Here is a 24,016-nt window from a genome sequence, read left to right on the forward strand (position 1 = left end):
GGAAATTTACCTTTCTTAGTCGAAACGTAACTTTTTTATTAAAAATTCGACTTTCTTCGAAAAATTTATTCTCTTTCGCTTGAAATTTGTACTATTTGGTTAAATATTAAACTAGTTTTTGGATGCAACTATTGATTGAAATTTATTTATTTTTGTTTGAAAATTCGTATTTTTGTTTTGAAAATTTATCTCTTTGGGCGGAAAATCTTCGTTGGTTGAAAGTTTAATATATTTCTGCTTGACATCTTATGAATTGAAAGTGTTTCGTATTGAATTGAAGTTGTTATCTACATTAATTTTATTTTAAACATAATTGTAAATGTAAGATCCGTCTTCAGCAAACGGTTACGTTATTTTCGGGGTGGGGAGGAGGCCAAAAAAGCCAAAAATTGTTATATTTTATGGATGGCTCATAACTGGAAAAATTTTCCGCTTGACAAGAAAATGGCTTGGCACTGCCAGGCCTTGAAGAAAAGTACATTGGTTCCGCCAGACTCCGCCAGACTTACTCCACTGCTTACCAGATTTAAAGTTTGATGTATTTGGGCTTTCAAAAAAATTATTTGTGAAGTTGTTTTGTCCGGTTTGAAGTGAAAATAGACTCTGATAGAGATGTGACTTTTATATAGTTTAATTTTTTATTGCAGAGAGCTGATTGCTGAGCTGCCATTCACATTGATGCATCCGAAACCTGAGGAAGAAGAACCCGAGAGAATACCTGTGGAACAGCCAAGTCCAGCGCATAACAACAATGCAAACGCCAGGGATGAAAACCTCATTCAGTTGGACGCGTAAGAATTAATCAAATTTAAATTCCTACCTTCAAAGTTAAAAAAAAAATTCAGAATTAGAAGCAATTACTTTTCTGAAATATTTTTATTCTGAAACGATTATTACTTATTTAAATTTGTCATAACTTCTCTTACCCTTCTTTTCTATACATGCATGTTATTTAAAAAGTGTTCCGTGCTTCAATCGGTAAAGGTTAAAATCCTAAAAAGTTAAAATCGTTAGATTTAAAATTGTATAAGAGGCAAAGGAAGAGATATTAAACGTGTAAATTTAAAACATATAAAATGTAACAACAAGAACTATAACATATAGGAATTTTTTGTTTTAATTTTGTAAAGTTCCAAATTTAAATTAATTTAAGAAGAAAATGATTGAAGTAAAATAATTGACAAATCGGTATCATTTCAAATTATAAATGAAATTTTTAAGTCACGTTTTTAAATTGCGATGTTGAAAGTTGTACAATTAAAATTTTCAAGCATTTAAAGTAGAAAGAATTTCGCTTTCAGAAAATGTCAATAGTAAATTTAGAAATTATGATCAGGGTGGCGACTGAACCGGGAAACTGAGAATTTTACAGGCCGGGAATCGAATAAAAAAACCGGGAATTTACTTCTGATCACAGCATAATTAAAGTTTTCATCAATCTTTTCATAAATGGCACGATTCAAAAGTTCCTTCTTACCAATTTTAGTAAAAGAGAGTCATTTAACTATTTTATAGAGTATACAGAAGTAGTATTTCGAAGAGGAAATATTTCCGAATTGTAATATAATTTTTTTTACATTTTTCGCTTGAAATTTACATTCTATTTTCTTGAAAATTCAACTACATGTGTGTAAAAACTAGAAAATAATTTGGTTGAAATATTCCTCATTATATTAGAAAATTCATCTCTTTGAAAAAATGTAACTACTTTGTTGATAATCAATTTTTCAAATAAAAATTTAACTATTCCAAAAGAGAATTGAACTATTTTTTTGATTTTTAACGGAAAATTCAACTATTCTATTTTTGGTTGTAATTGTATCTTTTTTCGATGAAACTTAAACTATTTAGTTGAAAATTGATATTTTAAATTTAAAAATCAAACTAATGTTGTTAAAAATTTATCAGTTTGGTTGAAAGTTCATTTATTCAACTGAAAATGTAACCGTTCTACTTTGAGTGGAGAATTGACCTTTTCTAGCTCAAAATTCCACCACTTGGATGTAAATTGATCAATTAGATCAATTGATCAATTAGATTAGATATAAATTTACTTAGTTGGAAAATAAACTCTTTTGTTGAAAATTAATTTTTTTTTGAAGATTCATAATTTTAATTAAAATTTCATATCTTGGTGGAAAAATGAGCTTTTTCATTAAAAACTTGTTTTTTCTTTGGATGAAAAGGAATTTTTTTTACCGAAAATTTAACTATTTTTCTGAAAATCTGATTTTTTTTTGGTTAAGAATTAAATTTTTAATGAAAAATTCAACTGTTATATTTTTGTTTAAAATTTGATTGTTTTATGAAAATTAAAATGTTTTCTTGAAAATTGGTAGAATCTATTCTTTATTTAAAAATCAAACTATTTTTTCAAAATTCATCTTATTGGTTGAAAATTCATGTTTCACGTATTTTGTTTTATAAAACGACTTTTTTTGGTGGAGATTCGACTTGTTTTTATAGAAAATAATTTTTTCCTGTGAAAGTTAATGTTATTGTTAAAAATTTCTTCTTTTTGGTTAAAAATTTATGTATCTCAGGTAAATATTCATTATTTTAGTTGTAAATGCATCTCTCAGACTAGAAGATTCATTGTGATTGAAAGTTCATCAGTTAAGACGAAAATCGATTTTTTTTTTACTAAAAATGTAACTATTTCATTTTATGTTGAAAATTGATTTTTTCCAAGTTCAAAATTCAACTATTTCGTTAAAATTCGTGTATTTTGCTAAAAAATTGTATTTTTTGGGCAGAAAATTATTCCTTTTTTTATTAATCTTCCTGTTTGAAAATTAATGTTATTGTTCAAAAATGCATCTTGTTGGTTAAAAATGTAAGTATTTCAGTTAAATATTCATAATTTTAGTTGAAAATTAATTTATTTTGCAATTTTTTGCTCTGTTGTGTTAAAAGATTTTTAGAATGAACTTCATAATTTGAAATAAATGTATGCGCTTTGCGAAAAATATGATTATGTTGCTGTTAATTGACCGAGAAAATTGAAAAAGTTGACCGATAAATGACCGGGAATTTAAAATCGTCCGCTGAATCGCCACTCCGATGATAATTTCGACTTGATTTATTTGTTTATATTATGACGTTTTTTAAACTTATTTACCGATTCAAGCAGGATAAAAGATTATTTTTTCATTTATATGTTGGAAAACGTTTTTGTTGAATTAATATTTTGAAATTCGTTTACTTTGTTGAAAATGTAACTATATTGTTCAAAAAAAGTTATCTTTTTTATCAAAAATTCAAACCTCTTCGATAAAAATTAATTTTTTCATTGAAGGTTTATCTCTTTGATTGAAAGTTTAACTATTTTAATGAAAATTCGTTTCATGCTTGGTCTTCATAGGGTCTTATTGAAGACACTTGTCATGTTTTTAATTTTTTTACGAAACGCATTCGAACGTAATTTGAAGATGTAAAATCTGACTGGATATCCTCGGTTTTTTGTTTACAGTGAAGGCGAAGGGGATGACGACATAATATTTGAAGATTTTGCGCGTCTGAGGCTGAAAGGAGAAGTAGATGCCTGACCAAACAAGCTGAACGGTTGTACCTGCACGGCACGATAAAGCGTGCTCTCTTTCTCTCCCTTACTTTAAAATCAATGTCTCGATACTAGAATTCAACGACTATTCGAGATTCTGACTTAAAAAGCTCAGAATTGACATCGGCTTAGGTAATCTGATTCCGAGTCAGTAAAGGCGGCAATCGAAGCCTTTAATTGCCATCCCAGGAAAGACGAAATCATTCAGAAGGACAAAGTATTCCTCCTGGCACGAACACATTTTATTCAAGATTCTCGAACTAGACTTCTTAGATTTCTCTCACTGAAGTTCCAGTTCAGATATCAAAATCAGACAAAATATCAGTTGCGCGGAATCATCTTGCATATTAATTCTTTAATCAGGGCTTTCCCTTGCGCGTTTCAGATTACTTCAAAGTATTGTTGTTTCGTCAGCATCTTTTAAAATGTTTTGTTCGTTTCATGTTTTAAATAATTTTTTAATACAAAAATTAAAAATGTTTGCATATTTGAAGTCTTTCTAAGACTATAAACTTCGCGGCAAGGCCTCTATGGAATTTGAAGTTGGTACTCTCGCTGGAAGCGATTGAGGGATTTTATTCGTGGCAAGTGTTGCCAAAGTCCAAGTGGAAATACACCCACATTTGAACTGGATTAAAGTTGAAAATTTTGTAAGTAGTTGCGTGCTGTGCTTCATTTGCCCAAGTTCTAGTTTATTTAGAAGTTTACGAGCAAACTCGAAGCTCTTCAATTAGAAAGAACAGTGTTTCGAAACATTGCCGAAAAACAAACTTTAATGCTACGAAAATTGTTTTTCAAGTCGATAGTTGTAAAATGAAATGCAAAGATGTGTAAAGCCGTTAATAATTTAACGACTTGTGACCATCTGTAAAATATGAGTTCCACACCTGTCAATCGTCAAGATTTTTCACACCACTTTGTGTAAAGGTACGACCACAGAGGCTATAATTTATTAAAGAAAATTTTCAATTTACTGTGTCGATAAGCGTAAAATAAAACGGTAAAGAAAAATTGACCGAACTTTACAGATTTAGTCGAAATGCACAAATTCGCCGCCAGTTGCAATTATTCGCTCAATATGTTTATTATACTTTAGTGTTTTGTGATTTACGTTTTCACGTTTTACGAGATTTAAGACATTTTGTTACTTGTTGATTAACTCGATTCTTTTTAATCACAACATTCAATTTGAAAATTGTTTTTATATTTCACTTCTAGACTATTCGTATTTTGTTCAATTAATGCTTGAATCTCGAATTTTCTTGGAGAGTTGAAGTTTCTAATGAGAAAAGTAGTTAACGAGAATGAACTTTGTAACACTTTCTGAAATTTGCAGCTTTCGAAATTGATTGAATAACGAGCTACTCAGATGTGTTTGAATGCGGCATTTTTAAAGTACAAAATAAAACTGGAAAGTGTTAATTTTATTCCGTTTTATATATAAATATATATAATAGAAGTTGCTGTTTATGAAATAATGTTGTCCTTTTTCTATTGCTTTTAATCTAAGAACAAATTTTATGCTGAATGCTCGCACAATCGAAATATTTTATCCGCATACAATGGTTAAATATCTATTTTATCTCCTAAAAGACGTTATTTATCTTGAAATTTCCTTTGACTTTGTACTCTATTATAAAGTTTTCAACGAATTTTTAACTTATTTTTAAAAATCAGAAAATAATGCTCATCGATCAAGTCTCGCGATCGGTAAATTTGATCACGAACGTGTAAACATACAGTCTGATTTTGAATTTAATACAAAGATTTACAGTATATTTTCTACGCCTAAAAGATTTAAAGTATAATAATTAAGTGGCGATGGTAAATAATCGTTCCCTTTTTCTCAAGTCTTATCCCAAAGGTTCTTTTTAGACAAAAGCTTGCATAAAAAAGTCATCTGGAATCAAAAAGTTTGGTATGAAACTTGAGAAAGGTGAAATTTTTAAGTGCCACATCAGTTGATAAATTATTGATAAACCTTGATAAGTCTACGTCCGAACTGTGGTTTATTGTAAACGAAAATGAGTATGTCCCTCATTGTCAAATGGACATTTCGGTACCTTCATGTTGAAAAATTCTCTCTCGGAGTGTACGTATAAAACGATTACTCTGATCTTGGCCTTCTAAAGTCTAAACTAACCACTCTTTTTTTTTATTTGGCCCCTCGTTTTATTACATTGAATTCCTTCGGATTCTTTTGACATCCTTGAAATCTTTTGAATTTCACGCATTTTTTATGTACTTTTACCGAGGTTCTGGTGATTCGGATCCCACCTCAATTCAATCTCAGTTCAATCTTCCTCCATATCGTTGCCTATTCGGTTTTATGTTTTCCTTTCCTGTTCTATACTTGCGAATACTTTAGCGACTTTCATTTAATTATAGAAGAAATTCAAATTAATTTTCAAAAAAAGTCACTGGAAAAAAGTATTTTAAAAACTAAGCAATATTAAGCGATATTAAAAAACATATTCTCACAATAAAATAATTTTATCTCACTAAATTTTCGACAGTTTTCAATATATTTAAGTACTAATTTATTTTTTAAGAATACTTGTAAATTCTTTAAAAAAATTAAATTATTTAGACAATTTTATTTGGTTCAAATGTAACGTAATGCAATGTAAACATAATTTAAAAAATTTTATTCAAATAAAGTTCAGTTTTGTCCCCTGGACCGGGAAATCACCGTAAATTTTTCGAAACCGGGAAACCCCGGGAAATGAGAGCGAATTGATTTTTGGACGGGAATATTACAAATTTTAGAAGAATAATCTGAATTTTTATCTTCTTTCATTATGATATAATTTAGTTTATGATGCGTAATTCGAAATTTGTTTACTTAATGAAAATTTCCATTTTAGATTTTTATTTTTAAGCGTTATTTTTTAATTTAAAGAATTTTAAAATGCAGCCTTGGAAGACTTAAACAATTGAAAATTAAAAGCGTTTGAAATTGAAAATTGTTGATAAAAGAAAATGTTTGCTTTGTCAACTGTAAATAAACAATAATTTATTTGTTAAGACGATTTTAAATTCGTTTAAAAGTTCAGAATTTCCCAAGTTTAATTAAAAAAATTAAACTGGTTAATTCAAAAGCCTTAGTCGTAAAAAATGTCAATTTAAATCTAAATTGTTTGATATAGAAAGCTATGAACCGTTAAAATTTCAGAAAGCTTTTAAAATTTCAACGTTACAATTTTAATTGTTCTGTTTAAAAAATTATTCATTTCTAAGTGAAACTGTTGAATTTTGATGTATAAATAACAATTAAACACTTACTATTTCTAGAATAATTTGAGTAATTTTGATAGATGTTTAGAGGTTTGGAAAGATTTAAAATTAATTTAATACTTTTAATTATTTCAAATCATTAAAACGAAGTGTGTGTTCCTACAATATCCGGCTAGCCGTACCAAAATTCAGGTACAAATAGCCATGGCTTTATTTAAAACAAAATTTCGAGTTTTTAGATTTTGAGCACAAAATGTATAAGCTTTTAATAATTCTGAAAAGCTTTAAAAGAATAAAATCATTTTCTTAAGATTGCTAGGAAAATTGAAAATTTTTATTTTGAAAAATGATTTGAAATTCCAATAATTTTAAAAGACATTTAGAAGTTGTAAAAAACTTTCAATAATAATTTTAAATTTAAAAAAACATTGAGATTTTTCAAGACCGAAATAAAATTTGGAATCTCTTTAAGGGTATCTAAACTATTTAAAATAAACATAATTCAACTTTTAATGTAAAAATGGTTCAGCTTATAAAAAAGTCAATGTTTCTAGCTTAAAATTGGTTAGAATAATATAATATAAAAAGTAATTTAATTTATTGATTGATTTTTTCAATTTAGAGCATTGAAAGTATTAAACTGGATTTATATTTTTGGAACTGAATCTGAATTTTTTAATTTGAAAAGTGTTAGTACTTTCCATCCTATAGGTATAAGTTATTGAGCATTTAAATACAATATTTTTGAATTAAACCAATTATAAACTTCAATTTAAAAAATTTAAGTGTTCCATCTTAAGTGCTTTAATTTGCTGTTCATTTTTCATTAATTCAAATGGAAAATGATTAGCTTTTAGTGTTCGAATTTCTTATTTTCTGAAAAATTCAGAAAAATAGACTAAAATACAGAATTATTTGTAACGTATCGCATTTAAATATTAGATTTACAAAAAACTGACTTTTTCTCATGTTAAATCAACGGAAAGCTTCCTGGTTTTTGCACGACCCCTAAATATTAACCGTTTTCGCCCAAATTTGGAAGAGATTAATTTTTTGGCATTCGAACAAAACTAGAGAGTGAGAGCAAAGACATTAAAAAGGTGAAAAATAAGGGCCACCCTAGTATGCATGCCAAAATGAAGGCCAACCTAAAAAGCAGAGTCGCCAAGAGAGAAAAAAATCGTTCGAGGTTTTTTTAAGAAATAAGATTTTTTCATTTTTAACAATTAAAAATCTAATTTTCTCGTACACGACACAAAATATGAATAGCAGTTCACAATTCGAAATATTTTAGCTTCCTAAAATATATTAAATTATACCCTTGGAAGATGTTTATATTGGTTGATTCAATAAATTTTTCCAAATATATAGAAAAAATGTAATAAATATAATTTTTACCGTTCCAAAATCTCATTTTATTTTGCAAAATACGCCAAATATGTATAGCAGTTCATATTTAAAAATGGCTCAGCTTTCTGAAATCTATGAAAGTGTACCTTTGCCAGATGTATATATATATTGTGTGTTTTAACAAGAATGTCCAAAGAAATATTTTAAATCTATCAAATCGACTAAAATATCATTTAGTTTGACGAACTTCAAGATTTTATTTTTAAATACGTTTTTTCTAGTTGAGCATCAATTTTGAAACTCGTACCTCTTCCAGAAATTTATAAAATGATACTCTTACCAGATATTTATATTGTGCACTTGAACAAATTAAAAAAAAGTTAGTAAATATCGACTGACGTTTGTTCAAATGCACAAAATAAATATATGGCGCAGGTATCATTTTATAGATTTCAGGAAGGTGGGCAATTATCAATTATGAATTGCTATCCCTATTTTGCATAGTTTTCGAGAAAAAATGAGATTTTGTATCGGTAAAAATTATATTTCTTCGACCTTAGGAATAAACACCAATTTTTCTTCACTTTGAGGCTCATGAACCTTAAATCTCACAGAACATGTTCATTAAATATTGAATTAAAAATAGACGTTTTAAAAAATAAGCTGTTAAAGTTTGTTAAAGTAAATGCTATTTTGGTCCATTTTTATCAATCTTTTCTATATTTTTGGAAAAATGCATCGAATTAAACAATATGAACATCTGAAAAGAGTACAATTTAATATATTTCAGGAAGCTGAAATATTTTGAATGATAAACTACTGTTCATATTTTGCGACATTTTCGAGAAGAATCAGATTTTTAATTGTAAAAATGAAAAAATCTTTTTTCTTAAAAACGCGTAGTTTTTTTTTCCTTCTTGGCTCAAAATAACCGGAGGGCATTCCCGAAACACATACAAAAGATAAACTGGACGTGCAAATACTTTTGGGTTGAACTTCTTCGAGGCTAGCCATGGAGGGGTTCTTTTAACATGTAGGTATCGATCTGAAATGAAGAATTCGAAGATGGTTCTTAAATAATAAAAATATAGAGAAGTAGAAGAATTTCAGGTGTAAATGTCTATTTATCTATTAAAACTAACTAAGAAATGTATACGCTACGTTTTCATGTTACTATTGTCAGTGGCTTTCGTCGTGATTGCGATCCTCAATTAAAATGTTTCGTTGAAACTGGACAAAAGTTTGCAAAGCTAACTCACGTGTGTGTAAATACGTAAATGTTTAGAAGCAGTATTTTTTATTGTTTTATTACCTATCTTAGGCAGGAATAGATTGTACGTCTCAATTTAGTAGAAATAAAAAGGTTTCCTTTAAGGCAATATTCTGCTTTGAAACGATCGAAAATAAAGTTATATTTGTGAAATTTTTTTGAGATTATTGTTAATGATATCTATTGAACGTTTGTCTGGCCTAATAAACACAATCTTGAAATACATTTAAAATTTTTTTAAAGTTTATTTTATGCACTTTTTATACATAAGAACGTCAGTCAAAGTCCTAAACAGAAAAATTAAACAATTTTAGATTCAGCATGACTCCAGCAACCGGCTGAACTGGGATTTCTGATATACATGTAAAAATAACAAAATGGCGAAAAAAAAACAAACAAAAAACGAAAAAAGCGGGTTTATTTTCAGTTTTTTGCAAAAAAAAATATAGTAAAAATGATTTTTTCAATAATCCTAGTTGACCTTTACTGACGTTTTTATGGATAAAAAGTGCATAAAATAAATGAAAAAATTTTTTAAAATGTATTTCAAGATTTCATAACTTTTTTTTCAAGCGTTTCAAAGTAGAATACTGTCTTAAAAGAAGAAATAAAAAGTTTGTTCTGCTATACGTACAAATAAATTCATTTCAATTAATCTGTTTACTTCTACTGATTAAGCGAACATTCTATATGAACATATTGCAATGCCAAAGGAAATAATTTGCTTTAATGGGTCATATAAATAAGTTTGCAAAAACCATTAAACGCTAAGAAATGCTGAATAGCATGCGAAGTAGTATCTTGTAAATGTCCAATTATTATTTATATTGTCGCTAAGAAAGTAGAAACGCGTGTCTGTGTCTGTGAATAAAGTAAAAGAATGAAAGTGCGTGTTACAGTCACGCTTATAAATAAATGTCAATTTTCAGCAAACGAATGTCTTTGATCAATAAAGAAAATAGATTTATGTATCGTAAAAGTTGAGGAAATTAAGGAAGATTCTGTGATTGATGAGAGTCAGTCGCATTTTTTTTAGAGAGTGAAATCAAATTATGTAAAGGAAAATTGTAAATGAGAAACGAGCATCGAAGAAATTTCAAATTTTACCATCGATTTTAAGAATATTAAAAATTTTATAAGTTTTTTGTAACAGTTTGTTTTGTGGTTTATGCAATGTTTTGGAAAGGAAGACTGTAAAAGAGATTTGAAAGTGTGACTGCATACTAGTATGTGAATTACTTGTTTCCATAAGAATAAAATAGTTTAAAAATATTTTACGAATAGCTGACAAGGATTCACACAGTGTTGGTGCACTGCACTGCAAAATAGTGCTCTATGTAAATTGCATTTAAGTATCGAGGAGTATTCTTAATAATCGTTTTTTAACATCGAGTCCTGGTTTGTAAGAAATTCGAAAACAAAATTTACTGGGTGGAACTAAATAAGAGACGATAAGAGAGGAAAATTATATTAACGTGTATAAAATTAAATAATTAAGAATGAAATATATATATAAATAATATATTATATGTAAAAAATTGTGTATTCTCGTATTATGAGTGTAGTAATAATAACTTAATAAACCAAGAAAATTCTAAGGGTGTCTTTCTTTTTCAATTCAGCTTTAAGTATTATTTTACTATTTAATTTAAGTGGTTTTTTAGAGTACCGTCAAACGGTGTAATCTAGGAATTTTCGAAATTACTCTATTTGACGTTAATTTTAATTGATTTTATTCAAGTTCTACAAGTGAAGTTTGTGTGGGCGTGATGAAAAGTAGAGTACTGTTTTAGTTCTGAGTTTCGAACGTGTTTCGGCATCAACAGACAGTATTTTAAATTTCGCTCTTATCAACCTTACCAACCGAGAATATTCTTGTGATTTGTTATGTAATTCTCGTCTGCTGATGCTGGTTTCGCAATTTTTGTATGCTAGTTCTGTGCTCCCATGTGATCTGAAAACATAGAAGCGTTACTCCTTTCTATGAAATTGTTATAAATTTGAAATTGATTTAAGTAGTCTACGATTGTAAAACAAAGTCACGTGCGCTTGTCAAAATGAGATCAATAACTGAATATCGTAAGTGCAAGTCTTTAAATCCAAAATCGTGAATGATTTTTTTATAAATCATACATAACAGAAGAAAGTAATTTATGGATCAAAGGAAAGGAAAATATGGGAAAGATAAGTGACAAAAGTGATAAAAATTTGGGCAATAAGAGATTGCAATATATTATGCGATTCAAGATGATAACTTGATTGAAGAAGTGATTTTTTATCTATAAATAATAAATAAAATGAGCTGGAAAAAGACTTCGTTGATATTATGTATGTTTGGATTTTTGAAAGAATTTAGACCTTCTGAACCATTTGTAACAAATTATCTTATTGGACCGTGGAAAAATTTTACTTCTGAACAAGTAAGTAATATTTTATTCGCAGGTTCTTTCTTTTTATCAGATATGAAAATGAGAACGGTTTATATTTAACTTTAAAGTATTCAGGAATTTTTTAATCGCGAATTTAAAAAAATAAACGTGATGTGACTGCTTAATATACAGGATTAAATCATATCAAATATCAACAAGACGTTGAAAATTGTGAATTTTGCAGTTACTTTTATTTTGAAATTATATTTATTGTCCCAAGTAACAATGCTAATGTGAACAATTGCAATATTAAATATTATCAGTTGAAAACATTGCAATTTGAAGCGCTTAAGATAGAAGATTATCTTCAATTTTAAACGCAAATGAAATTCTCGACACTGTAAAATTACCGAATTGGAAAATTCCAGAAGAATAAAATTCCTGTACAGTTTAAAACATTAGCGATTTGGTAAATCCCAGGATAAACAGATTCCCGACAGTTTATAATATTGACGAATTATAAAATATCCGAACTAGAAAATTACCGAATATTAACAATTAAATTTGTTTTGCAAATATTATTGATTAATTAAAAATAAAATAATCAAATATTTTAACAACAAAACAATTTGTAATGTTTAAACTTTCTAAAATTATTGTTTGAACACAAATTTTGTTTTTAATTTTTATCCAGAAATATATATTTTTTCAATTATTGTTATTTTGAATTCCAACAATCTAATAAACTTTATACATTAAAAATATCTGATTATTGTATTTTTAATAAATGATTTAAAAAAAATTAATTTGTTTAATTTGGAAATTTGCTACTTCGGATATTATATAATTTCGCAATTTTCTGCCGGGAATTTTCAAATTCGGTAATATTAACTGTCAGGAATTTTATATTTCAGGAATTTTATTATTTGGAAATTTTATTATTTAAGACTTTTATAGTGTCTGGAATTTTATTTTTCGGGATTTTTCAGTCCCGGTTTAATTTAAAGTTTTCAATGTTTTGAAATTACAAAATATTTATTTCTTGAGTATAAAATTTTAGAAATCTAAATATAAATGATTGGGATACTGGATGTTTGAAGTAAAGTCTTAAAATTGAAAATTGAACATTGAAACATTTATAGATAAAGAATTTCAAAACATTGTACACATTTTTTATTAAAAAACAAATTTTACACAAATTTGAAGAGGCGACTGAAAAATAAAATTGCCGAATAATGAAATTCCCGGATTGGAAAATTCCCGAATAATAAAATTTCCGAATAGTTTATCATATTAACGAATTAAAAAATTTCCGGCAGATAATTGCCGAATTATAAAATATCCGAAATTAAACAATTAAGATTTTTTATTCATAAAATTAATTAAATTATTAGAATTAAAGTTATATTACAATTTAAATTATTTTATGGATAAGCATAATTTTTAATCACTTTCTAAAATTATTGTTTGAATACATTTTTTTTTAATTTTCTCCAGAAATATATATTTTTTTCATTTATTATTATTTTAAATGCAAACAATAATTTTAGAAACTTTATACATTAAAAATTGACTACTTTGGATATTGTATAATTTGGAAATTTTCTGCCGGGAATTTTGAAATTCGGTCATATTAACTGCCAGGAATTTATTATTCGGGAATTTTATATTTCAGCAATTTTTTTATTTGGAAATTTTATTATTCGAGACTTTTATAGTGTCTGGTATTTTATTTTCGGGATTTTTCAGTTGTCCCGATTTAATTTAAACTTTTTAATATTTTTAAATTACAAAATATTTATTTCTTGCATATAAAAATGTATAAATCTGAATAAAATGATTGGAATACTGGATGTTTTAAATTAAATCTTAAAATTAAAAATTGTACATTGAAGCATTTATAGATAAGCGATTTCAATTCATTATAAAAAGTTTTTATTACAAAATAAATATTACACAAATTTAAAGAGGCGGCAGAAAAATCTTGAAAAGGAAATTTGCCGAATGATAAAAATCCTCGGTCGAGCTCTTCCCCCACCACGACCGCGATGGCTCGGCATCCGAGAATTCTTCCGTTCGCTATTTACGTTGCCGTCAATGTTTTAGGTCTTTTAAGGAAATTTTAAAGTGCAAAAAGTCATTCTATGCTTTGTTAATGAGGCTTATAAAAGAATTTTGAAATCATATAATATTTATGTCTCATGATAATTTTCTTGTCACATGAGATAACCTCAAGTATGGCAAGTTTAATCAAAGGTTTATGAATAATTTGTTAATGCTAACTAATTTTTCAGTTTATTCCGCGAGAGAATGATGTGCTCGCTATTTTTTTGAACCAAATATGAGATAATTACTTCCACAATATGTATTCTGAAAGTCGAACTTTTACCGTTTGTAAACACTGATGCGCGCGTGGCAACGTACGTAGCGAGCGAAACAATTCGCATCATGCACCACGCATCAAGATCAGACTTGAGAGTGGGGGAACATCGTTTCCACGAGAATTACTCCCCCTACGGTCCCATCCACGGCAAGGTAAATAGCGTCGACTGTAATTGCCGAATTATAAAATATCCAAAATTAAACAATTAAGATTTTTTATGCATAAGATTAATTAAATTGTTAGAATAAAAGTTATATTACAATTAAAATTAGTTTATTGAGAAACTTAATTTTTAGTTGTTTATATTCGCGTATTTCCTAGATGGAATATTTTATAATTCGGCCATTTTCTGTTGGCAATTTTATTGTTCAACAATTTTCAATTCGGAAATATTATAAACTATCGGAAAATTTATTATTTGGGAATTTTCCAATTCGGTAATACTATAAACTGTTCAGGCATTGCATTATTCAGTTATTTTCCAATTAAGGAATTTTATTATTTGGAACTTTTATTTTTCGGGAATTTTGCATGAGTTTCGGGAATTTTATTTTTCAGGATTTTTCAGTCGTTCCAATTTAAAAACGTTCAAAATAGAACATGATCTCAAATTAAACACATAAATTGTAGAAGAAAAAATTCCTCAAGGCAAGTTTCAACACTTAAAGAAATTTTTGATTTGAATGCTGAAAAATGTATAATTTCAGATTTGAATCAATTCAAAATTTTGTAATTTAAAGCGTGGAGCGTGAAAGAATTTCAATAATTTTCCAATAATTCAATTAAGAACGTTCAATATTAAGAAATTTCACCTTGTGTCCTGTAAATCTGAACATTCTTTAGCTGTGATTAAAGAATCTCGCATTTAAAAAGTTCAGTAACTCTTGCTTTCTTCTAATTTTTGTTCGTTTCTAATTTTCTTTTTGAATTCTTTCAATGTAAAAATTCGATTTAATTTAATTCCCCTCTCTGTTTAATCTATTTCTGTTTTAAAAACATATTTTTCTTAATTTTGTTACAGAAGTGATTAACAAGAATTTAATTTACAGGTGAACCAGGATATTTATCCACTTGGAACCTACTTCAATTTAGCCTTTCTGATCCTGGTGTTCCTGATAACTGATTTTTTGCGATACAAGCCAGTTATCGTTTTATGTGGATTATCTGGGACAATTACATTCTTGACACTACTTTTAGGGAAAACTGTATTTGAAATACAATTAGTAGAAGTTTTTTATGGATTGTTTCTTTCCACGGAAGTTGCTTATTACAGCTACATATATGCCGCAGTGGAAAAAACCCATTATCAAAAAGTCACTGGATTTACAAGAGCCGCATATTTGTTTGGACGATTTATGTCTGGTCTTGTGGCACAATGGAATACGTCTTTTGGTATACTGGATTATGAGCAATTGCTCTATCTGACGATATCTGGTATGCAGACTTAGAGTTAATACCGTACAAGCCTCGAACTCACCACACTATTGACACTATTTTACACTTTTTTTAAAGAATTCTATTTCTGTACTTTTCCTTGGAAATATTTTAGAAATTCTTCGCTAATTAGCTAAAATAATATGCTTCTTATGAATCAACAAAATAGTTTAATCCTCAACCAAAACAGATTGATTTTCTAACAAACAGTTCTGTTTTTAATTAAAAATGTGAGCTTTCTACAAGCAGTTCAATTTTCAACCAAAAAGATGAATTTTCAACATAGAATATTCATTTCCTACCGAATAGTTGAATATTCTAAGAAGAAAATTAATTTTCTAGCAAAAAAGACGAATTTTCAACAAATGACATAAATTTTTTTTATGTAGTTTAAACTATGGATGTGATGTTCGTCCACATTTTATTTGAATTATTCATTGTCTATACTTTGTTTTCGTTAAATTTTCATTTAAGAACATTATTTTTCAATCAAAAAAAAGTTTTATTCAAAACAATTTAATTTTGGACAGTGTTGAATTTTTAATCAGAAAATGTGAATTTTCAACAAATAAGTTCATTTTTTTTTAACTAATCAATGAAATTTTAAACAAAATAGTTTAATTTTCAGTTAAGATAATTAATTTTTTAAAACTATTTTTTAACAGATTATATGTCATTAAAAAAAAACTTTGAAGAAAGAAGTAATATTTGTTGTGATAGTTGATATTTTAACAAAAATATATTTTAATTTAAAATCAAAAGCTGTTGGATTTAACGAACAAAAAATAATTTTCAACCGCATACTTGAATCCTCAACTGTGACTGAATAGAGATCAATTTTTAAACCGAAAAGATTAATGTTTAACAAAATAGTTTTAATTAGAAAAAATTGTTAGTTGAATTTTCAACCCGATAATATAAATTTTCAATACAAAGTTCATTTTCAATAAAATAATCGAATTTTCAGTAAAAAAATTAATTTTTCACAAAAAAAAACTAATTTTAGCTATAAGTATATATTTTCAACAAAAAAATTAAATTTTAAGAAAGTAGTAATAGTTGTTGTAACAGTTAATATTTCTACCTAAAATATTTTAATTTAAAATTAAGACACTTGGATTCAACCAACAAAAACGTATTTTAGCAAAATATTTGAATCTTTAACTGAAATAGATTGATTTTCAATCAAATAGTTGTATTTTTAACCTACAAATGGATTCTCTACCAAAAAAGACGATTTTGAACCCAATAATAACATTTTGAACTAATAGGGATAAATTCTTAACTAAAAATTCAATAGTAGATTTTTCATCCGAAAATAATGCACTTTCAAACAAAAATAGGTAGATTTTATTATTGGGTTCTATTAATTCGGTTCGCATTTAAGTGGAAAAACGAGAAAAAAAGGACAATCGGGAAACATTGATGCCTGCGATAGATAAATGGGAATTTTGATATTTTATAGAATAAAGAATAACATTTTCTATAAACATTGAAGTTCACTTTTGATAATTTAAAAAAAGTTAGATTAGAAAACTATATATTTCTCTTAAAAATAAATTTAATATTGTATTGAATAGGCTCAACTGAAGCATTATTCTAGAAATGAAAGCTTCGGTATATTTTTTATTTTATGTTAAATTTCGATGTTGCGATTCTAGCCCTAGCTACCTTAGCATATAGAAAAACGAAAGTAATGTTTTAGAAACTAAAACACTTACTCTTACTTAAATATTTTAGCTCTTGCTTTCTCAGCTGCCTGGGCTTTTCTTTTACCATCGGTCAATAAGTCAGTATATTTCCATCGAATTAGCAACACTGATGTTTTGCCGCTGCCCAATAATCTACAAGCTGATGGGAAAAGCGATATTACATATGTACCAAATGATCAGTCTAGAAAAACAAAGCCTATTCTGCTAAAATTGAAGAATGCATACCTTCTTTTATGGAAAGATTTTCTAAGAGCTTATACGAATATTCATGTGGCCAAATGGTCTTTATGGTGGGCTTTTGCTACGTGTGGATATGTACAAGTTGCAAGTTACATACAACTGATATGGGAAAGTGCGGTTGAGGGTAAACATGTAAACATTTATAATGGTGCAGTCGAAGCTCTTTATACTATAATAGGTAAGACTACACATTTTATTTTAGACTAGACCTTTTAATGCAGAATTGTTTATGTACGATTATTAGAACTTTGGAGAGTGAAACTATTTGAGAACAAAATTGATTTGTCTTTGGGTGGTTGGATTATCTTGTATTCACATTGTGCATGTGATCATATGTGATAAAAATTAATCGCTTTGTTTAGTAAAAATTTGTTTAAGGAGCGATACAGAATAATCCTTTAATCGAGTACGTATAGAATCAATTATTATCATCATAACTGAATCGTAATAGTTTTACGTGTAATAAATAAACGTAATAAATAAATAAACGTGTAATAAATAAACGTGTAATGAGGGGGGGGGGGGATCACCAAAAATCGAAAGTCGCATTTTTGGACCACCCTTGTACAGACAGCTTTAAACTCTTATGATTGTATATGTACTTTTAATATTGTACAATATTTCACCATTTTGAAAATTTTCAACTTTATATTTTGTTGATTTGAAAATTTCAGTCTTTTTAAAAATTGTTTTATTTTGAATTCCTTAATTTGAAGCAATCCAATTAACTTTAAAAATTGAAAATGCTAACAATTTAAAATTTTACATTTTTACTGATTTAGATTTTTTATTTTTTCAGTTTTAAAATTGCCTTTAAATTCTTTATATTAAGTCCGTATAGGCATATAATTTCATTTTTTTATTGTGAAAGGCTTTCTATTTCAAATGAAATATGATTTAAAAAGTCTTCAGTTGTTAGTAATCTTTCGTTCACGAAAACTGAAATCAAATTTTTTTAACTTTGAGGTAATTCTTGAATTCTAGAATGTTAAATATAAAAAATGCATGTTTTAAGATTGCAATAATGAATTATTGTTAAAATGCTATGAAAATTTGATGCAATAAAATAGTTGTAAAAACTCCGGAATTTCCTGAGGATAGAACAAATAATTTGAAAACAATATTTTCTGCAATTTTAACTGTTAATTTAATTCTGAGAACATTTTAATAGGTGCAGCGGCTGTATTTGGAGTTGGAGCATTGCGAGTAAATTGGCCTTTATTAGGAGAAATTACTTTATCAATATTTTCTTTCATCGAGGGTATATTATTATTTGTGTCTTTTGAAAGTCACAATATCTGGATATTATATGCAGTTTACATAGCATTTGGTGTCATTTATCATACAGTGATAACCGTTGCCAGGTATACTTTTCAAAACTTCTGCAAATTTTATCAACATTTTAATTGAAAAATTAATTATTCTGAGAACGTTATTCCGTTGCAGCTTTGAAGTCGCAAAGCATTTATCTGATGATAGTTACAGTTTGATTTTCGGTATAAACACGTTCCTTGCTTTAGCACTTCAAAGTCTTTTGACTGTAATTGTTGCAAGTGGAACTATTTTTTCCCTCGATATCAGGCAACAAGTAAATAAAAAAAAATAATTGCTTCATAACTGAATTTAATTTGACGTACCAATGTGTAATTAAAAATATTTTTACTTCCAGTATCTTGTCTACAGTGGTTGTTTTGCAGTCCTCGGTCTCATATTTATGTTAATGGCCTTCGTCACGATTACAAAATTTTGTAGAGAGGGTAAAAAGTTCAAAATTTGGTTGGAACCTACGATTGATAGATCATTATCTTCTAGCCAAAGTTGAGAATTATCAAGGTAGAAAATTGTAAATAATTACTAAAATTATCATTATTTTTATTCTGACGTTGTACTTATTTGTACATCTAGTATTTAAATTTAAAAAATACTATGCCATTTTATTTCATTGAGAATTATTTAAAAAATTTTATTCTAAATTGTTACTCATAGATTCATTATTTGAATGCCAAACTTAAACTATTACATTTTATTATAACCATCACTAATTTTGGAATAATTTTTTACTTACAGATTGCAACAAATTGAGCATCTTATTTAATTGTCTGTATCAGACAGAGGCAACAACCGATAACGGACACTAAGTTTCATACTTAATATTCTTCCTATTTAATAAAAGGACATGTTTTTTTTACAATATTATTTAAATTTTACAAACTTTCATCAAAATCCATTGCTTCTTTCAAGCCATGAAAGAACTTTTACAAAAATAAGAATTATCAAACATTTTTTTAACTGATCGAACCATTCTTAAAATTTTGAAAAACCTTTAAAAATAAAAATTGCTCTAAAATTTACCAGACTTTTTACTAATCTTTAAAAATTTATATTTTATTTTCAGTTTTTTTAAATATTTAAAAACTTTTAATTATTTTTTAATACTTTTAAAACTTCTGAACCTTCTACATTTCTTAATGCTTCAAATGTTTCCTAAAATACAAAAATTATAAACCTTCTAAATATAATTTAAAGTGATTGGTTCTTTTCCTAAGATTATAAAAGAGTTATGAATGATTAGAAAATTGCCTTAAAATCATCTGGATTTTTTGTTGAGAGTTTTTGAAATATTTTAAATTGTTTTAAAATTTTTTCTTAAAATTAACCCTCAGAGGCCATACTGGTGCAAATCGGGCAGACGAAAGTTTTAAATGCCCCTCTCTCCCAAAAAAGTGCATTCAAAAATTGTTATATTTTATGTCATAATTCAGTTCAAAGGATTTGTTAATAAAATATTTGAATTTCTGAGGAAATTTTATCCCTGAATCATATATTTTTATTGTTATTTAAATTAAAATTAAGTGAATGGGTAAAACTATTAAGATCCTGCAAACCAGATTTGCACCTGTATGGCCTTTACGTTACTGCAGAGAGGTATAGCCTCTGAGGTTTAATTTGCCAAAACAAACAATTATTTTTAATTTTCCCAGAAATCCTACGAAAATGTTGTATTCTCTTCAAATCTTTCAAAACTCTCAAGAAACTTCTACATTTGCTTCGATATCTTCAGTAATCTACATTTCATTTCAAATTGTTAATTATTTTTTCAACATTCAAATTAATTTTGAATATTTTAAAAACTTCTAAATATTCCGTAAACTTACTCGAATATCTTCAAATCTTGTATTCTTGTAAAACTCAAAAATTTGGCTTTAAAATCTTCTATATTCTTTAACAAAACTTTAGAAAATCTCTGTAAATGTTTTGATATCTCGTTCACATTTTTCTTAAACTTTATTTTTAAAACAAATTATTATTTGAAATTTTCCTGGGAATCTTAAGACAGTTCTTGACTTCCTTGAAACCATTATAAATTCTTAGAAATCTTATTTTTCGTCGAAAATTTCAAAATCTATAGTTTGTTTGAAATATCGTGAAATGTTTTCAAGATTTAAATTATTATCAAATATTTTCGAAACTTCTAAATATTGTTCAGAAATAATTAAGTTTTCCCAAAATTTTATTAAATAATATGATAAGGTTCACAAGTTAGTGTCCCGAGTAAAAATGCTTCGACTTGAGTTCGACTTGGTTATGTCTTGAGTCCGTCTCCAAGAAATCGATGCCTGGCTGCGTCTCAAAATTGAGTCGAGACATAGCCCTTCGTCTTACTTTTATGGGCACGACAGTTAAAATGGCATTAAACTGTCTCAAGTCGAGCCTTGTCTTGGCTAAGACGACGTTTACTTGTCTCAAGTCAAGCCTTGTCTTGGCTGAGATACGTGAATCTGTGTGTGCTGACAAGTATAACACTTAAAAATGTTATAAAAAAAAAATAAAAATTGTAACTTTCTAGAAGGATCCGTTAGAAATACGTAAAAAAAACATTTTCGATATCATCGTCAAACAAGTATAGTACAAATGAAAATCAGTAAATGAGTTGGTTGAATATATATATATATATTTTAGCTTTTATGATAGTCAGAATGACACTTTTTGTTAGGACAGGTATACACTCGAAGTTATAAACCGATGGTGCTGGAGTCATAAAAATTTGACTCAAGAGATAAATTTATGTCTTCAAGGCATAGAAACTTGTCTCCAAGACATAAATTGGAGTCTGGCTCCGTCTCAAAATTGAGACATGCTCAAGTCGAACATGCAATAAAAGTACTTATTTGGCAATTTTGATCTCGTAACTACAATTTTTTAAGAAAAGGACAGACATTCAAATTTATTTGTCTTGTTATCACGGTTAATAAAAAACATAATTTTTTACAAAAATATAAATGGGATTCCCGACTGGAATTTGTATTCACAGTTGATTCCCGCTTAGACTGTTTTTTTATTCCTGTCTATTTTACGTGATTCCCGGTTAATAGGCACCCTGTTGTTACAAAACTTTCTCTGTGTGTGAGCAACATGACAGTAAAATTAGCTCTCTAAAAATTATTTTTCTAAGTTTTGCGGGGTGCTGGCTGGCGTTTCGCAGTTTCGCAAATGTCATTGCAAATAATATTTATACCAAAAATTTCAGTTGTAAAAAATTGTACAAAGTTTTTAATTTTTTCACATGTTAGTAAAGGAGCTGACTGACCCTGTCCCGGTACTTAACTTGCTCAAACTTGAATGCAACCAGATATTTAAAAAATCTTGAAGTAATAAAAGTGCTTCAGAGGTTCTTCATCAGATCCCAGACTATTCTCTCTAAATCATGAAATTTGTTCCAATGTCCAAAAAAAGAAAGTACTGTCAAACGGGGTAATTTCGGACATGTGGGGTAAATTCTAAAATTCTAAAATTGATAGCTTAAATTACTTAAGGGGGTTTTAACCAGAATCTAGGCCACTTAATGCCTTAATAACTCCTTAATTGGTTCTAGATTCTGGTTAAAACCCCCTTATGTAATTTAAAGTATCTATTTGGGAAAGTCCGAAATTACCCCACATGTTCAAAATTATCCCGCTTGACGGTACTTCAATTTTGAACTAAATTAGTTAATATAGACATACAGGTATTAATTTACAAACCAAATATCTTGGATAGTGCAACATTAGAAATCGATTGTATAGAAGAATGTATATATGTCACTCACAATCAGTATTAAAAACAATTGAAATGAACTTGACTACAATCAATATTATTTTAATTCTGCATTGATTCTGATTCGCCTGGTATAAATACAGAATGGAGCATAAGGCTATCTGTAGTTTATATTTGATCGAAAAATTGTCTCTAGACTTCAAATCACGCTTGTTCAAATGTCGAATCGCACATTCATGCCAATATATGTATATAGATTTGCGTCTTCAATGAGGAAAATGGATAAAGTAAATTCTTTTTCAGTTGAATGATAAAGAGTAATGAATAAATGTTTCCTACTTCTTTTCATTTTATTCTAGAATTTTATCATTTCTTAGATTCTAAAGAAAGCGAGTGGAAAAGCGCTAAAGACACGATAATTATAAGAAAATATCAATTAGAAGCCGTGAAATTTTATCTTAACAAATGCTTTACCCTAAAAATAGTGTATTTAAATAAACTGTAATAATATATACTAATAATAAAAAATAATAATACACATAATACATGTAATAAATTTCTAAATAGTACAATTATGTTCAATTTTAAAAAGAACAGCTCAGATAGTGAAATGCATTTTTACTACTCACAATCAGTCTAGGAGGCCCCAACGCAATGTGCATTTTGCTTTTCTGCAGTAGTTACGTGACTGAAAAAATCGAAAGAAAGTGTCTAGAAATCAGTGTTTAAAAGAATCTTGCGAAGACGAGATGATTTATTTTATTTTCTTATTTTTTATGAGGTGCAATTTCTTATATTTCGATGTTTCTAGAAGTAAAAAGCTGCGATAAATATAATTAAAAGCAATTCTAACGTTTGTCACTTGTGTTTGGAAATTATATTTTGTCAAAGTTCAATGATAAGAAGGAGGATAGGAAGGGATCCCCTGTAGATCACTTTACCCCCCGCGAATAACTGGCGCTATCGCCTAATTTTGTAATGTCGGATTATCTCTGAGCTTGCTATATCGAAAACAAGTTTATAGTGACATGGAAAGGCCTGTTTGTTCATTATAGCAGTGAAATTGACGCATCTTGGGTTTTTATTAATTTATGTTATTTTATTACTCACATGTAGATATTTTTTTAGCAGTTGCATATAGAAGCATTAGAAGTACTAGAAGAATTCGCATTCATGCCTAGAAAAATTTAATGTTTTTTGTTTCAATCACTCATTGTTGTAAATTTGTTCCCAATCGTGAAAAAATAAATTCCTATTTTTGATTCATTAAAAAAAAAGTTTGGTCGTCGGTCCTGGGGCCTGACCCACCATAAAATAAATGAAACTATTAATTAACGTTGATCTCCTTAAAATAAGTGTTTGGCTGGAAATGCTCTGAAGAAGAAAAAACTTGACCAAATAAAACCAAAAATATTCCCCGTCATT

General features: G+C 27.8%; 2 protein-coding genes across 7 annotated transcripts in view; both read left to right on the forward strand.

Moving 5' to 3' along the window:
• The window catches only part of LOC117167572 (beta-arrestin-1), an 84,571-nt gene extending 80,167 nt beyond the window's left edge, over positions 1-4,404 (forward strand). For all 5 annotated transcript variants that reach the window (XM_033352610.1, XM_033352611.1, XM_033352609.1 and 2 more), the window contains 2 exons: positions 648-791; positions 3,473-4,404. In XM_033352610.1, coding sequence (XP_033208501.1) covers positions 648-791; positions 3,473-3,548 — 220 coding nt within the window. In that variant the 3' untranslated portion in view covers positions 3,549-4,404. The remainder of the gene's footprint in view (positions 1-647; positions 792-3,472) is intronic.
• A 6,927-nt stretch (positions 4,405-11,331) lies between these two features.
• LOC117168241 (thiamine transporter 1) lies at positions 11,332-19,888 on the forward strand. 2 transcript variants are annotated; one of them, XM_033353731.1, is made up of 7 exons: positions 11,334-11,839; positions 15,221-15,605; positions 17,346-17,735; positions 18,729-18,921; positions 19,004-19,145; positions 19,227-19,390; positions 19,625-19,888. In XM_033353731.1, the coding sequence occupies exons 1-6, from the start codon at positions 11,717-11,719 to the stop codon at positions 19,377-19,379; spliced, it is 1,386 nt and encodes a 461-aa protein (XP_033209622.1). In that variant the 5' UTR covers positions 11,334-11,716; the 3' UTR covers positions 19,380-19,390; positions 19,625-19,888. The 2 variants fall into 2 exon arrangements, with proteins under 2 accessions (XP_033209623.1, XP_033209622.1); XM_033353732.1 differs by lacking the exons at positions 19,004-19,145; positions 19,625-19,888 and having other exon boundaries at positions 11,332-11,839; positions 19,227-19,384.
• The last annotated feature ends 4,128 nt before the right edge of the window (positions 19,889-24,016 follow it).

The sequence above is a fragment of the Belonocnema kinseyi genome, chromosome 2, assembly GCF_010883055.1.
Source record: "Belonocnema kinseyi isolate 2016_QV_RU_SX_M_011 chromosome 2, B_treatae_v1, whole genome shotgun sequence".
In the NCBI taxonomy this organism is placed as follows: Eukaryota; Metazoa; Arthropoda; class Insecta; order Hymenoptera; family Cynipidae; genus Belonocnema; species Belonocnema kinseyi.